This window comes from Hippocampus bargibanti, linkage group LG06, assembly GCF_051943395.1.
Source record: "Hippocampus bargibanti isolate YZ-2025 linkage group LG06, ASM5194339v1, whole genome shotgun sequence".
Taxonomy (NCBI): domain Eukaryota; kingdom Metazoa; phylum Chordata; class Actinopteri; order Syngnathiformes; family Syngnathidae; genus Hippocampus; species Hippocampus bargibanti.
Window position 1 is genome coordinate 21,520,492 of NC_142739.1, and position 17,120 is coordinate 21,537,611.

A 17,120-nucleotide genomic window follows, 5' to 3' on the forward strand; every position below is an offset into this window, starting at 1 on the left:
AGAAACTGCTGCTCTGGAACTAGCAGGGGAAAGCTAGCCACTCAGGTAATTTGCTGCCTGCGCGTCTACACCAGATACGGGCTGCGGATGGCTAGCATACAAGGTGAAACACTATCTTTTAATACGTCTGCGTATACTCTCAGTCGTACAGGAGTGGTCAATCGATGAAAAGGTTTCTTCAGCCGTCATCTGTACTTCTTTGAACCTATCTTAGAACCTATACTACCAGTAAGACTTTAGTTCGCTGAAGAAGCATCTTGGATAAGAAGCGAAACGTCCGACACCTTCAAAGAAGTACAGATGACGGCTGAAGAAACCTTTTCATCGACTATCTTTTAATAGTGGGAATCTGCTCCTTTAAATTACTAATCCATGCCGCCACTTCAGCAAATACGCTTCACTTATGACATGTCCCATCAGGAGAAGATGGAAAAGCGATGCTAACCACTAATCTAATGTGAGAAGTAGAGGATCAAAACATCTGAATGATACAGTTCTTCACAAGTATCTTAAATATTGCTCTAAATTTAATCAAAGAGGGAAGATAAAGATTTTAGCCCGGCTTATTAGCACTTCACATTTCCTGGGATTTACATCGTTAGACCGCCTCATTTTCAGCTCTGGCTGGAAGAGATGACCATTAATCAATTTTTGCAGTCGGGAAAATCAATGTAAATGCCCTATAGCACTCGTCAGCGTTAGTGCATGAGTGCTTTCCAGATGTACTTGTTATCTTTGAATGATTGGATTGGATTGGATTGGATTGGATATGCCTTTATTAGTCTCACAGTGGAGAAATTTACATGATCACAAATTAGAGACCATTTTGTCAAGTTCTAAAACAGCATAATCATGAGAAAATTGGTGGATTTTGCAGTCTATGGCATAGAAGAAATAATATCCCCTAACTTTTATATCAAAATGACCTCAACATAATCACCTTTTTAGATTGTTCACGTCCTATGAATTCATTCACTGCCATTGGATTTCGATTTGCCTTTATTATTAGTCTCGCAGTGGAAAAATTTACGAATTCGGGAATTGAAAATATGACGTAGAGCGCCATTCCCAAATATGTTTGGGTTTTGTTTTTTCTTGTTTACGTGTGGATAAAGTGCTGGCCATGGCCTCTGGCAATGTTTTTTTTTTCCACAGGGGGGCATCGTTTCCCATTTTTTTTCCATGTTAGAGCTTTGTTCCAGCTTCTGCTGTTGTTAAAGCGTTATACAGTATAAACCAATATGTATGTATTGCATTGTATTTTGGACAGTCGCCCTCATTTGAAGCTCATATAACTTCAGACCCATACAATTTGGATAAGATTGGATTGGGTGTACCTTTATTCGTCTCGCAGTTGAGAAATTTACATTTCACAGCAGCAAAGTTATGAAAGGAAGAGGAAAGGATTCAGGAATATAGAAATTAACTCTTTTTTTTCTGATGAAAGAAGATAATATAAGGTTTCTTACGCTGCATTGAATGATTATGTAGTCGTAAAACTCAATATTCTATCATTCCTGGAATTCGAGTAACAATGTCAAAAACCCTGGCACTGGAGTGGACACATTTTTGCACTTCAGGCAAACTATAATAGTTGCGGTATCTTTCAAAAATGAGTCACAGGCACTTCTTGATTTAGTTCTCAACCTTATTATGCGCATGCTCGCATATAACTTTACAGCATACCACATCATTTTCATTTTATGTATTTTATGAATCGCAAAAAGATGCATTATCACAGTCCAAATAGATTTCGTGTTTATACAATGAAAATAACTTTTATTACTCCACTATTGAGTAATATTTATTGTAGAATCTTTTACTAAATTCTTGTATCAGTTAACCAATTTGTCGACTAGTTGAAGAGTCAACTACACTTTTTTTACGCTTGAATTGACGAAACGCTAATGACATTTATGGGATCCTGTCGGCCAATTTACAAAGGGACTTGTGTGCCATATTTTTACTGCTGTTGCTATGCAAAACACTCAATACAAGAAGGCGATAAACTTGACATAAGTAAAAGTCAAACAGTACGAAAATTTGATGGTTGTGAATGAGAATAGCGGTTAGCTTCGCTAGCTTTTTTAGTGGCGGCAAGTGGGGCTACATCTTGGTAGCCAAAAAATGTAATGTGGTGTCTTTCATCACATTCGCATCATCGACTTTCATGACAACAGCATCTTTTGCGCTATTCAGTGTGCATGCTCACCACGCTAATGAGTTGGGCTAGTGACACCATGAGCTGCACGGTCACCAGCTCTGAGCCATTGGTGGCGGGCCGGATCAGCTTGTTGTAGTGAGCAGGATTCAAGAGATGTTCCACCAATCGCTCTTCTGTGTCAGCCCCGAGGCTGCCTGCAAAGACAGCATGTAGTTAGCCAGCCGCAGCCAAGCATATATGACTTTCCATGAAACCGAACCTTTCACAAAGGATACACATTAAGCAGCACTAATTTGTTTCACTGAAAACTCAACCCCCTTTCCTGTCTTCTCGCAATCATTATGAACTCACAATTTGCCTTCTTACTTTCAACGGGGTTACAATCCCAACCCAGCAATCAGAAGCTTTTAACGGCCTAGCAGGAAAGAAAAAAAACTTTTGGTTTATAAACGATCTCTCTCAAAGCCTCCTCAACTGCGGCAAAGGAAAATATAAATCCTTTTACAAGGAATTACTTCATATTATACTTTTAAAAGAACAAAGTAATACTCCACAACGAGGTATACTTTTATGACGAACGCAGGGTGTATCATTCAACATCATTTCAAATAATTTCTGATGAGGGTTCAGATTAATTGTGATTGTTAAATAAATACATACACAGAAACACACAAACATAAATAAATAAACAATGTGTGAAATAAATAAATAGTTAAATAAAAAAATAAATAGAAACATACAGATAATTAAATGAACAAATAAATGAATGGATAAATAAATAAATAAATAAATAGAAATACAAAAAAAGTCAGTCTTCTTTATTGTCAAATATGCTAATATGCATGACAGACGGACCCAGTGTGCAAGGCACTTGTAATGTGGCTAAAAAAAGACATACAATTGACAACAGACAATACATGTAATTTCTGAATGTAAAGTGAGGTAGTGTCGTATGTAACGTGACGTAAGGTAGTAATGCAAAAACAAACAACAAAAAAAGAGTTGAGGTGAGGTCTTGCAGAAAAAAACGAGAAAGAACAAAAAATAGAGTTCAGGATGATAGTACAACGTGTAGCGTGTACTCAGAGTTCGGTGAGTGTGGCAGTGGGGGGGGGGGGGGGGGGGCAGGGCTGGGAAGGAGTTAAGTCTCCTGACTGCCTGGTGGCAGAAAATAGTTGCATGAATAAATAATTAAATACATAAATAAGGAAATAAATAAATAAATAAATAAATAGAAACGTACATAATAAATACAGTGATGCCCCGGTTTTCGAGCATAATCCGTTCCAGAAACCTGTTTGAAAACGGATTTGTTCTAAAACTGAAACATCACTTTCCATTATAATCAATGTGAAAGAATTTAATACGTTCCAAATCTAGAAAACAACTTTTTAAAGCACTTTTTAACTATTTTACAGCATAAACTGGATAAACACATAAGAACAGAGCAGTTCATTTGTAAAATACTATAAAAACAAACTAATGTTTACCATCAACATGAACAATGCAACATAAAAACATTTCTCTCTCTGTCTGCCACGGGGCGTGTTGGCACCTATCCCAGCTGTCGCTACATGAGGATAACGTCCGATTTGCGGAGATCTCAGCCAAACATGCCTGCTTCTCCGTAACAAAAAAACAACAACTTTATTTAACAATACTAATGCATCGGTCACAATGAGGAAGGCACGACGCGTGGATGTGACGTATGAGGATGCAAAGGGTCGTAGAGCGGCGCATTCCGGTGCACTCAGTTTGGTTGTATACCGCATTTTTTTGGGTTGAAAACCGAATTGAACGAGAACCGAGACATTCAAAAACCAAGGTTTGACTGTAAATTAATAAATAAATGAATAAATAAACAGTTACATGAATAAATAATTGAATGAATACATACATATAAATAAATACAAAATAAATAAATGAATATATAAATGAATAAATGAATGTATGAATGAATGAATGAAGACAGACAGACAGATAGATAGAATGTGACATTATTTGATTTTGCAAGACCAATTAATGATATTAAAGTGTGTAAATTATTATATTTATTCCAACGTAGTATCACGTTTCATAAATATGCTATATTTATAATATCACTTCCCTGACAAAAAAATCGACATTACGCCACATTCTCTTCAAGCCTTTTCGGTGCAGCAGGATTATATCTGTGCCGCCTTTCACTCTCCACTGTTGTTCTGCATGTCACTGCGCATATTCATGTGAATTTTCCCTCCCCAGCGTCCGATGGTCCCTTCATCGTTGGTTGGTGCCCTGCAGCACAGAGCCTTGCTCAGCCAAGCGGAATGATAACCTCTGTCTCGGGATCAATGAGGATGCTATTCCTGCTCCATCACGTAAGTCCCTTCTTAGCTTTCTCTCTTTTCTACTTGCCCCCTTTTTTTAAACCTTCAGTTCTTTCCAGCCTCTTCCATTCTTTTATAACATCCGAGACAGCCTGTCTGTTTTTGTACTAGTTGTCTGCACCTGGCTCTTTTTCTTCCTGTTTTCACCATCTCCACTTAAAGCCTTGATGACAGACACTGTCCATTTATTGGCCATTTTCAAGCTCGTACATCATCACTACGAGGCCTGTCGGTATGTGCGTGTGTGCAGCATTGGTTTTATTTATGGCATGGAGGTGCCGATATGAGTTCGGTTTTGTGCACATATTCACAGGGGAAATAAGCATTACGGAGTCATATGACTAATATGCAAAACTCCCAGAAGCTCAAGGCAATAAAAGCACTGCGGAGACAGGAAGGATAGAGCAGTCCATTTCTACAATGATGGAGCAAAACACATCTTCATCTCAGTGCTCATCATCTGGCTGAAGATACTTTAGTTTTTATTTATGTTTATTTTTACATGCATGGCTCGTGTGTTGTTGTCATGTTACGAGATAGTTCATAGTAAAGACTCACGTCTGACGCAGCTATGCTTGCGTGAGACGTGAGTTTTAAAGAGAATAACAGGAATGCTTGTAATGTGGCTGCAAGCAAAAGGTCTGATCCTGCTTGTTTTCCAATGCTAATATTGCAAACTTAATGTGACACTATGAATATTGCAGCAGGACTTCCCATTAGACCTCCGAGCGAGAGAACTTACACACCGACGTGCGTGCACAACCAAATACACACACAAACTCACACACGAGTGGCTTAAAATTGAAACTGAGTCTTCCACAAATGAAAAAAATGAATAAATGAGGGCATATGAGAGTTAAATCGATTTAGACAATAGTGAACATCTCTTTATGAAGGCAATTATAATGATAGAGTTGCCTTCCCCGCTATGCACTCGCCGAGTAGGGCTCATTATTTGTGATAATATTCATAAATCAATAACATGCACAAAACTACTGGCGGCAGCCGATTGCTTGTGTGGTGCCAACAGAAGGGAGATATCAATATTGATCATGCACACGGCTGCTCTCTCACACAAAGCCAAAACGAGGCGCACTCATGGGATACAGAAGTTCTGTTGTCTACGCCGTCAACAAACTGCTCAGACACGATAAAGAATAACTTCTAGTTTGTATATATATATATATATATATATATATATATATATATATATATATATATATATATATATATATATATATATATATGGGCCACCACATGAAACCAGCTAAAATCTGTACCAAAAATTAGTTTGACACCCTTGTTGTAGTCTGTCATATCAAATTTCCACTGTAGAAAACACTATCCCAGAAACGGTTTAGACTGTACAGTGATACCTTGGTTTTACCTTGGCATACAAACTATTTTTCGGGATACACACGGAGCTGCCACAATGGGTGATGCGTGGTTCGCGAACGAGCCTGTTCTCCTAAGAATAAAATGGTGGCCGACTGTTTTGTCCTCTATTCCCCACCCCCAGTCTTCGGTTAAAGCCATGTGATTGGTCAAGAACGCAGCAGTGAGGGGTGGTGGTTACAGACAGAGAGAGAGTAAGGCCATTCTCCCAAAAACAAAATGGTGTCTTCAGTTAAGGCCACGTGATTGGTCAAGACCGCAGTGTGGTGTTAAACATTAAAGAAACAGGCAGATGACACAGAGAGAGTGAGAAAACACACACACACACACACGAAGGGGAGACGATTTGAAACAAAAAAACAAGAGTGAAAAAAACAAAGGTGAAATGGTGAGAAAATGGATAGAAAACAGTGAAATTTGGACTTGTTTCAACTTTGATAGTTCAAAAGCAGAGTGTAGCCTGGAAGATTTAAATATCCCATCAATCAGGCTCCACAAATAACCCGCACAAGCCATATGTACACTTGATGCAAAAAGCTATCAACCCAACTAAACAGAACACAATTGATGAGGAAAAAGGTAAAATTATCGTAGAGAAATCACCTCCAAGGGATCATTCCTCAAGATGGTGAAAGAAGAAGGCTACGTTCCTCATCAAGTGTTTAATGCTGATGAAACCGGCTACTCCATTCCATCAAGCCATCAACGACCATCACAAAAGTCAATAAAATGACTTCATTATACACTACAGTTTATTTCTTTAATTATAATACCATATCACATTCATTACACATAAAATACGGTATATTTTGTGTAGCTTTAACGCTTAGAAAATTAGAAAGTAGAAAAAAATATGTTTTATGGGGACCTGGGAACGGATTATTCTCATTTTAATGGTTTTCTATGGGGAATTATTTTTGGGGATACACACTTTTCGCCTTACACACTCTGTCTGGGAACCAATTAATTTCGTAAGCCAATGTATCACCGTATTTGATTTTCAACGCATCATCATCCACTTTGAGCTAAATGGATTTTTTTAAATCAAAGCTTCTCCCCTCAAAAACTTCCCACCGCTCTGGCGTGTCACAAATGTCATTATTGCTACAGCGTTGGCTTCACTCTCAAGTTTAGAATTCACATCAAGCTGTCACTACGATTTATGACAATAAAAGTGCTTAAATCTTAATTAACCACCACCTTGCCCAAATGAAAACTCTTTCTGTTATCTGGTGCTTCTTGCGGGCCTCTCAAGTTTCGATTAAACCTCTGCTCTCCCTCTGCCGTGCTCTCCTAATCTCCTGGGCTAGCATGGCCCCGTTCGTTCACACGCTCTCACGCACACATGCAGATTTACTCATTACACACATCTTTTGTGTACTGCCTGCCGCACGTGCGGGTCTGTACGCGCTGATGTGATCGCGATGTAGTGCGTTGGCAGCCACTCCAAAAAAGTTGCAGACGGAAAGTCAATGTAGACACACATGCGCTTAGCAACGAGAAGGGTGTGCGGGTGTGGGGGTGGCAGTTGAGATGCCGCAGAGATCAGTGGTGCAGCAGAGCAGTGATGACAGTCTGACTGACTGAGCAGAACTTGTGGCGGCGATGGGGAAATAATTTGTTGTCTCTTGCGCACGCACATACAAAACAAGGAAGGCGTCACAATGCGACAACATTTTGTTGATTTTATTTAGCAGCATCCAAAAAAACACAAGCACAATGTTGCCATTCTGGATCGTAGTTGACAAATGGTGAATTGAAATGTCACTTTGCCTCTTGTCCCTGTGCTCCGTGTTTTTTTCCGACCACAAGCAAGCATCTTAGCTTCATTGAAGCTTGAAATTGTCCACTCGTGTGAACGCAAGCGTAAATGGCTGTTGGTCAATATGTGCTTGCAATTGACTGGTGACCAGTTCATGGTCACTCAGTCAGCTACATGGGTAACCAGCTCACGTGTCACCCGTAACCCTAACCTTGACAACTAGTGTGTACATACTTGCCAGAAACAAAAAATAAATAAAATACAGGAATGTGATTCCTGTTTTTAAAATGGAAACATGTTCACAATTTTAAGTTTGGATTGGATTAGCCTTTATTGATCTCGCAGGGAAGAAATTTACATTTCACAGCAGGAAAGTTATGAAAGTAAGAGGAAAGGAAAGGGAGAAGTAGAAAAACAAAATACAGGAGCTGCTGTAAAGGCAGCCACTCTGGTGGTGCCATCTTGACGTCAAAAGAAGAAAAAAAAAATAATGGGTGACAACACAAAACACACAGACAGTCATTCAATCTTAAGCACTCTATGCACCCTCTGTTATATGAAACAGTTCTAGATGAAAGAGGAGATGATCAAAGTGTCCTTTTCACCAGTAGATCAGGGATGTCCTGGTACAATGTGCATGTCTGCTACAAGCTAAATGTTGAAAGCAAACAAACTTGTAGCATCCATTGACGTAAAGAGATTGTCTCCCATCTCCTGTCCCACGTAAATCCGCTTCAATTCCAAGCCGCGACGGTTCCACATACGCATCGGTGCTCTGCTCGTGTCTGGTAAAGATGAAGATATTAACGTTCTTGAGCTTGCATCAAGGTATTATCTAGCTTTAAAAAAAAAAACATTTTCACCAAGGTGCAGATGCGCTTTCTATGAAAGCTCGTCGAATTCATCATTAGATTCTACCTGAAATGAAATCTATTGAAGTCAAACTCCTAATGTTACTGTCTTTAAGGCACCTGTGTCAAAGTCAAGGCCCGGGGGCCAAATCTGGCCCGCCACATCATTTTCTTTGTCCCGCTAAGCAAATCAAGCATGTCACGTGCCATGATCCTTGCTAAAGTCTGAACCAAAATTTCAAATATTCTCATGTAAACTACAATAACAGTCAAAATAACATTTTTTACTTCACATTTGAAAACTAGTTATTCAATAATTTGTTGTGGGCTGTAGATGTACCGTATTTTCCAGTGTATAAGGTGCACCAAAAAGCTTTGATTTTTTTTTTTCAAAAGATAACCCTGCGCCATATGCTCAGGTGCGCCTTGTATGTGAAATAATATTGAGCCACAACAGGTCTCGCAACTACTGTCAACAGCCACCAACTCCAATTCGCCCTTCGAAGAGGTAGTGCGTAACCACAGCCTCCATTGAAGCGCCTTATAATGTGGTATGCCTTATATTTGGAACACTTTTAAATATTTGTATATTATATTTGGAAAACATTTGTCTTTCATTGAAGGTGTGTCTTATATTCCGGTGTGCCTTATACTGCATATGGAAAAAGTTAGAAAATACATCATTAATTGGAGGTGCGCCTTATACACCGGAAAATACGGTAGTACTATGTGGATGGGATTAAACATTCTAATGGCTTCCCCAAATTCATAACAGCCCCCGAGAGGAAACCGTAACTACAATTTGGCCCGCGGCAAACAATGAGTTTGACACTTGCGTTTTAAGGTATTCAGCATGAGAGTTTCCGCTGTTTAATCTTGGCGTCATTCTGTGGTAACCCTTGCATAAGGTCAACTCCGCACCATAGACCTGTTTATTATGCATAGCCGAGCGGGGGAAAGTGAGAGAGATGGAGGGAGAGAAGAAGTGTTGTGCATCCCCATATGGCAGCGTGTTAAACAGGTGCTGAAATGCCCTTGAGTGTCCTTGCGCAGACGGCCATCGCCACTCCATACGTGCGCGCTTAACTACGCTAGTCTTCGGGATAAAACGTGGCCTGTGTGGGACGTTTAATTTAAAGACTTAATTCTTCCCCGCGTGTCTCCCCCGATTACATGTATTCGTCCTGACGAGACGCGGCGGTGCGTTGACGCGTAAAATGTCCCATCCGTTTGCCTCGTCTCAACTCAGCGGGATGTTCCGCCATGCCAGCGCGGCCGCCGCCATCATCGCCATTAAACGCAAACATGATCGTGCGTCGCATTTTGAAGGCGTCCCCCCGTGATTGAGTGGGTGAGGCTTTCATGCACATTGCGAGTATCCCCCCTGTTTGGAAGGATAATAATGCTAATCAGATTTGTACCCCAAAGGAGGAATGACTTGTTTGCGCTCTGTTGCTTTGTCGGATGCTGCTTAAAGTCACTTTAGATTTGGGGGACATTTTGTTTCCCTCGTTACAATTGCAACATCTTAACTCATTCGCTTCCATTCACAAATTTATTCAGGAATTGATAATATGACGTACAGCAAAATTCACGTATTTGTTCAGGTTTTGATTTTTCCTGCGGGAGATGCCGATGAAGCGGCGGTCAGACCTCTGGCAATGTATTTCCCTTCCACAAGGGAACAGCATTTGCCTTTTGTCCATGGTCGCTGAAGTTGTTGTTAAAGCGCTACATGAATCAATATGTATTGTATTTTGTACAGCCGCCCCCATTTCAAGCTCAGATAACTCCAGAGCCATACAATTTAGGAATTAACCCTTATTTTTTTGAGGAAAGAAGAGAGTTTCTTACGCTGTTTATGTAATCCTAAACCTCAATATTCTGTGGGTCCTGCAATTCAAGTGACAATGACAAAAACCCTGGCACTTTGGTGGACACTATTTTGCACATCGTCCGGCATTGTATGACTTAATTGACTGATTATTTTATTCACATACCGTATAGTAAATGAGAAAAGAAAATAATCAGATTACACACTTATAAGGTTATTTCAAAAAAAAGCCATAAAATAGAATGGATTCACCTCGTCAAATGAAGTTTTACAGTTCAGGATTGTACACATATTTTCAGGAAGTAGCTTCCTGGCATCGAACCGCTGTCATGCATGATGACATTTGAGTTCTGTTCGGCCCAAAAAATGTGATAGGAAAAAAAAAACCTTGTTACCTTGACCTTTCGTCAGTGCTGACTGTGATGTGTAATCAGTAGGCAAGTTTACTATTGATGTGGTTTGCTACTGGTTATAATTATTATGTGTTATCCCGTTTGCAAAAGTGCTTTACATGTTCTTTTGATTTGGTTAAATAGTTTTTAGTACGGTATATTCCGGAGTATAAGGCACACCCCAAATGAATGATGTATTCTCAAACCTTTTCAATATACAAAGTGCATTGGACAATAAGGTGCAACTTCATTGAATGAAAAAAGTGGTCCAAATATCCTAAATATATAAAAGTCTTCCAAATATAAGGCACACCACATTATAAGGCGCTATGGGGAGAGGCTAGGTTTACGCACTACTTCTTCTCCAGGGGGAAATGGAGTCGGTGGCTGCTGAGTAGTAGTAGTTGTGAGACCTGTTGTGGTTCAATATTACCTCACATATAAGGCCCAGCGTCATCTTTTGAATATGTTTTTAATTTTTTGGGGGCTTTTGGGTGTGCCTTATACACCAGAAAATACAGTATTTCTTTTGCTGTGTAGATGAGAGCCTGTTTGACTATTTTTATTCCTTGTGTCAACCTTAAACTGACCCTCTGCCAATCTGAGTTTTTTTTTGTCTGTGTGTGTTCATAGTATATGTTTCACATTCAAGGAATTTTGACATGATTGAAAATCTGGACGACGATGACTGCTACTGGTCAAATGGTAGCATTATGATCTGCATCAACTGTACAACCGGCATAGTATTGTAAGTACTACACTGCTGATCGTGCCATCTCTGTCCATTGTCGTACAAATGTACAACGGTACCCACGCGTTACGCAGTCTTTGAATACTTGACTGTCAAGCCTTTGTTTATCTTAGATGCTTGTTATTGCAATAGTAGTGTAGCTCAGTACTTTTTACTGAGCAGTTTGGCTTGTTTCGTGCTCTTTTTGTTGCTAAAACCTTCTACATTCTACTAATGTGTGATTTAGTTTCCTGAATTCAGTTTGATGGATTGAAACATTAGTTTGCTCTCGAAAAAATACGGCGTGGTGACGGCGAAGATCTGGTCTGCGCAACCCTGGCATGCAAACGTTATTTCAGAAAGAGCTCGACTACAAGCCCCTCAAGGTACAAGCCTCCTGCCGCATCAGAGCTGTGACAGAAGACTTATCCCCTTTCTTCCAAAGGATCCAGCGTAGCGGGATAATGCGGCGGCTTTGTGCACTTTCACATAGCTACACGCTATCCTGTAATCTGATAATTAGATGACATCATTGCCAGCTTTCGGTGTGTTCGAGTTGCAACGTTGTATGGAGAGAAAAAAGGTTGTGTCAGGTGTTTACATTTTTGGTCTGCATAGGTTGGCGTTGTGACTCACACACCAACCTTGACTTCCAGCTTGACATCCTTTACATTTGTAGTCTACAATTTATTTGTTGGTGCGTCCCAATAATGTGATTAAGTCCAGTGCCATTCTTCTATTTGGAATTGTCCAAAATGTCTTTGTTGTCCAAATGTCTTGTTAATGAATTGTCCAAAATGTCTCTGTTAAGATGACAAATTGGCCCCCTCAAAGGGCTTTCCAAGACCCTGATTGGTCGATTGAAGATCTGCGTCCCAGTACTGCATGGATGAAACTCCTGAACATGATTCCCTGAGGCTCAGTTAATGTGATGCACCTTTTCACTCACTGCCAGTAAGTTGTTCTACTTGAAACAACAAAGAGAGAATATCATTTCTATGCACCTCTTAAAAATGGAGTCAAAACATATCAGGAGAGCACTCACTAACTGTGGCTACCCTCAGTGGTCATTCAACAAATGTCAGAAAGAAAGAATAGCGAACGAAACCAATAATTCTCAAGATTCAAAAAGGAGAGGAGTAGCAGTACCGTACATTGCAGGAGTTTCTGAAAAATTACAAAGAGTCCTTTGGCAACATAAAATTCCTACTTATTTCAAACCGATAAACACGTTAAGGCAAAAATTAGTGCATCCAAAAGATAGGCTACCAAATGAAAAACAAAGTAATGTAGTTTATTCCATACATTGTAAGAATGAAAATTGGAAAGAGCAGTACATTGGGGAGACTCAACAAATTCTCAAAAAAAGACTTTATCAACATCGCAGGGATAATACTAGTGGGCCTCAATCGGCAGTACATTTGCACCTAAAAGCTAGCAACCACTCATTTGACGACAATGAGGTTAAAATCTTAGCGAAAGAACATAGATGGTTTGAAAGGGGCGTAAAAGAAGCGATTCTTATAAAACAACTAAATCCTTCATCAAACCGGACTGGTGGGGTGAGGTTCAATTTGGATCGTTCATACAATAGCCTGCTTAGGCAAAACAGGTGAGGCAACTTTCGCAATGCTGATGAGGGTCGTTATGCTGATGAGGTGATACCGGGGGCAGTGGGGGTAATAGGCCAGTCGTTAGTCAGGAATGTAGGAACAATCAGTGGGGCCACAGGGAGGGGTCCCCCGCCCCCCCCCAACCTGAGAGTAGGGACCTATCATAGCTGTGTCCGGCGCCACCATGTCTGGACATTAGGGATATATAAATGGGGCCGATACGACCAGTCAGACTTTAGTTCGCTGACGAAGCCTCTTGGATAGGAGGCGAAACGTCCGAAACCTTCACTTTTGTACAGATGACGGCTGAAGAAACCTTACCTCTTAAAATAAGTACTCCCAAAATGCATCAAGCCTGCGTCTATCTATCTTTCTACTGGTATCCAGGGGCGATTTGAGGATCAGAGGTTTTTGTTTTTGGTGCTCGAAATGAGTGCTGGAGTCAGTTTTGATATTAAAATACATGAACATCGCATACGCTGGTATGCGATGAAAAAAAGAACAGTTGGTTGGTCTACCTGTATTGTTTCCAAGATTTCTTGTAAAACGGTTCAACAGTAAATTCAACAAGAAAAATGCAATCTGGTAATGATAATGTGATGTACAAAATAAATCAATAAGATACATATCCTGGTGAAACCACATTACATTTACACCTTCAATCTATACACAGTAAAGTCTCGTTATATCGATATCGGATATATCGATAGTCCCGGTTATATCGATACTATTTCTATGCACGCACGGAGAAAATTACATGCAAACAGGGTCGGATATATCGATAGTCCCGGTTATATCGATATTTTTTCGGACTCCCTTGAATATCGATATAACGAGACTTTACTGTAATGAGAAACTATAGCTCTATGCAGTTAGTACGGCAAAAAAAAAAAATCATTGGCACCGCCCTACCCTCTCACGAAGACTTGCACACTGCAAAAATCAAAACAAGAGCGCGGAAAATCCTACTGGACCCTCCGCACCCTGCCCACTACCTTTTCCAGCCACTCCAGGCGCGACCGATCCATGCGCACCAAATCCAGCAGACATTTAAACAGCTTCTTCCCCCTTCGCCATTAGCTCTCTAAACAGTTACCCAAATATAACTGGATAGTGCCCCTTTGCAATTTTGCACAACCTTGTGGAACAGCATCCCGTTTTTTAGCTCCAGCTCTGTACTAATTTGAACCACAGTCTGCTTGATACTTTGCACATTGTCTCTTAGTTGTTCCTGAGAGGAACCACTTACATTCAGGAATTAGATTAGATTAGTCTTTATCAGGGTCCTCCATACTTATTTGTCATATCCTTTTTATGATGATACTAGTGCAGCATGTTCTACTGGAGACAAATTCCTTGTGTGCTCTACATACTTGGCCAATAAAGATGATTTGGATTCTGATCAAGTTCTGCTTGCCCCTCAAAATCATAAGTGGGAGGAGCACGATGGCCCAAACCATTTTCAAGCAATGGGCGGTGCTTTTTGTTTGTTCATGTGAGATTTTTAAAAATTCCTGTATGTTGTATGAAAAACATGTTGTATAAAAAAACACACACACAAAATGAGTTAAATGCGCCAATGATGTTGTACCATCATTTGCTGCGTTTGCTCAGTTTCATTTGTCCTTGATGACAGGAAGTTGTCTCGCTTTGCTCAACCTGCCTCTGATTAACCTGCCCACCCAAGTCCGGGACCTCCGTGTTAATGAGAGATAGAGAATGGAAGAATGTGTGGGAGGGCGATAACGTGTTCTATTTGAAAAGGTAAAATAACTTCACGATACATGCTATTAGTTATTGTAAAATGGACAATGCAATTTCCTGTCAGACTGAAATAAAAACGTTACAAAATATGTATTTGAAATTTAAAATAGTGTATTATAGTAGTAATTATTTTTTGACAAAATACATACATTATTTATATAAATGCAAAACAAATATATTAAAAACTGTCAAATAATATACATATGTCAGTATTTATTTATTTTTATGGACATTTATTTGGGTAAGACAATCTAGGACCGATGGGAGTAAAAAAAGGTGTTTTTTATAACAAATAAACAAAAATGATCGCTATAGATCGCACATTACAAATACATTCAAAACTATTGAACATTTTTAACATATCACAAATGAATTGAAACAATGAACGTAGTATAAATCAAAATGGCAGATATATTTTAAAATGTTCATCATATTGCACATATATTGAGTACTGTAATTGCCTATTGAAAATATGTCTTGAAATAAAACATATAGCTGTGTAAATATGTTTCATAACAACACTGATGCTATATTAAAGAAATGACAATTAATTAAATATATTATTAAATATACACTATCATGAATAAGCCTATGTATATTAAAACCTTGTAAAAATAAATATAAAATTACATTCTAAATCAAGATAATTGTAAAGTGTCATCGGTAGTTTTAAAAGGCGCTTATAAACACAATGTAAAGACAAAAATCACATTGTATTAAATAAATAAAATGTGTTCAAAATATCAGAATCAGAAAGCCTTGAATCGTCCCACAATGAGGATATTTGCAATCTACAGCAGCAAAATCAGAAGTTATATCAAATATACTGAACTCATTGTCAGTCTCTTAAAATGCATTTGAAACATTTTTAGTCAGTGTATTGAAAGCCTCATCAAAAAATGATTGCTGGGATATTTTAGTGGCACTGTGTCACCGGATCCATATTTAAAGTGACAGTTCAGTACAGCGTGTGCTCCGATGGTGGTTTATCCAAACCCAAATACACCATTAGTGTTTGGCGCTCCGTGGAAAAATATGCAAATTCATTTTCCTCTTTTACTAAAACATTTCCGCACTGACTCCACAGACGGAAAGCTTGAATTTATAAGAGAATGGAGCTACGAAAGTACGCACGAGCTACTCACCTCTCGCAATGGCGAGCAGCGCCAACGGCAACATCAGCAAGCAGCCTTCGTCCATCTTCCTCATCCTCACCATACCCAGCCCGAAAGGTGTTCGACGAGGACCGCGGAGAATCCTCCTTTCCTTCCTTCCTCCCTCCCTTTTTCTTCCTTGGCTTCTTCCTCACGACCCGAACGTCCCTACAGCGGCTACCTGGCACGGTGACGTCATGGAGAGCTCCCGCGCCGACTACGGCGGACCACCAAGAAGGGAAGAATCGTCTCGCTGGGGTACGCAGGTGAGCTCCAATTCGTGGTTCGGGCTCCTGGCGACGAGTGGGGAGGGAGCGAGAGAGAGAGTTGGGAAGGGAAGAAGTGATGGAGGGAGGTGGTCTGCGGAGGAGTGGCGGAAAGGGGTGCATGTGGTTCCGCCCTCCTTCATCACCGCAACACGGCTAACGACGCCTTCCCCACGTAAAGTGACTTGTTTATATGCAGCCACGCCAGACAAAACATTAGCTACCCGTGAACAAAACGCTATTTGTTGTGCTAGTTGGACTTCCACTGCAGCATACCAGTGGTGGGCTGTCAGGGCCTGCAATGCTAAAAATATCTGAATCACATACTGTTAATTATATTTTGCCCATGAATTCCTTTGATTGCTTTTCCACTGTTGTGCTGCTTCCAGATGTGTGTTTTTGTATTTAATCATGCAGTTAACCAATCACATTTCAGCTGTCAATTGTTACCGGGGTTAGAAATCGAGTTCTGCAAGCCATGAAGCAGACAATAAGTCTCAATGAACATGTTGCTTTATCCAATCAAATTTCGAATCTGCCACCCAAGGCCTGCTTGCAGACGCTGGAAACAAAAGAATTTTCGCAAACTATGATTGACTCGTCACAGGCAAGCTTTTACGCCGGATGCCCTTCCTGACACAACCCTCTGTATTTATCCGGGCTTGGGACCGGCATATTGTTGTGTTGTTTAAATAGTGGTTTTGTTGATCCATAATGACTGAAGGAGGAGAAGAAATTGTTTTGGTTGCAGATGTACTGTTAAAACCATTTTCAAAATGTACTTTTCAAGAATAGATGGACATGATTAAGAAAGGTTGGACAGTTC

The 17,120-nt window shown here is 39.9% G+C and overlaps 1 protein-coding gene and 2 long non-coding RNA genes across 3 annotated transcripts in view; 2 read left to right on the forward strand and 1 right to left on the reverse strand.

Annotated features, from left to right (window-relative positions):
• LOC148896760 (uncharacterized) lies at positions 1-16,083 on the forward strand. The gene is made up of 5 exons (XR_016115448.1): positions 1-103; positions 4,409-4,524; positions 11,401-11,515; positions 12,309-12,451; positions 15,962-16,083. It is a non-coding gene; the product is annotated as an uncharacterized LOC148896760 (long non-coding RNA).
• Positions 1-16,442, reverse strand: part of chrnb2 (cholinergic receptor, nicotinic, beta 2) — a 36,357-nt gene extending 19,915 nt beyond the window's left edge. The window contains exons 1-2 of the mRNA XM_088999787.1: positions 16,020-16,442; positions 2,213-2,358 (exon numbers count right to left, since the gene is read on the reverse strand). Coding sequence (XP_088855913.1) covers positions 2,213-2,358; positions 16,020-16,092 — 219 coding nt within the window. The 5' untranslated portion in view covers positions 16,093-16,442. The remainder of the gene's footprint in view (positions 1-2,212; positions 2,359-16,019) is intronic.
• LOC148896761 (uncharacterized) overlaps positions 16,171-17,120 on the forward strand; it is an 18,806-nt gene continuing 17,856 nt past the window's right edge. Inside the window, exon 1 of the long non-coding RNA XR_016115447.1 lies at positions 16,171-16,294. This is a non-coding gene — a long non-coding RNA (uncharacterized LOC148896761). The remainder of the gene's footprint in view (positions 16,295-17,120) is intronic.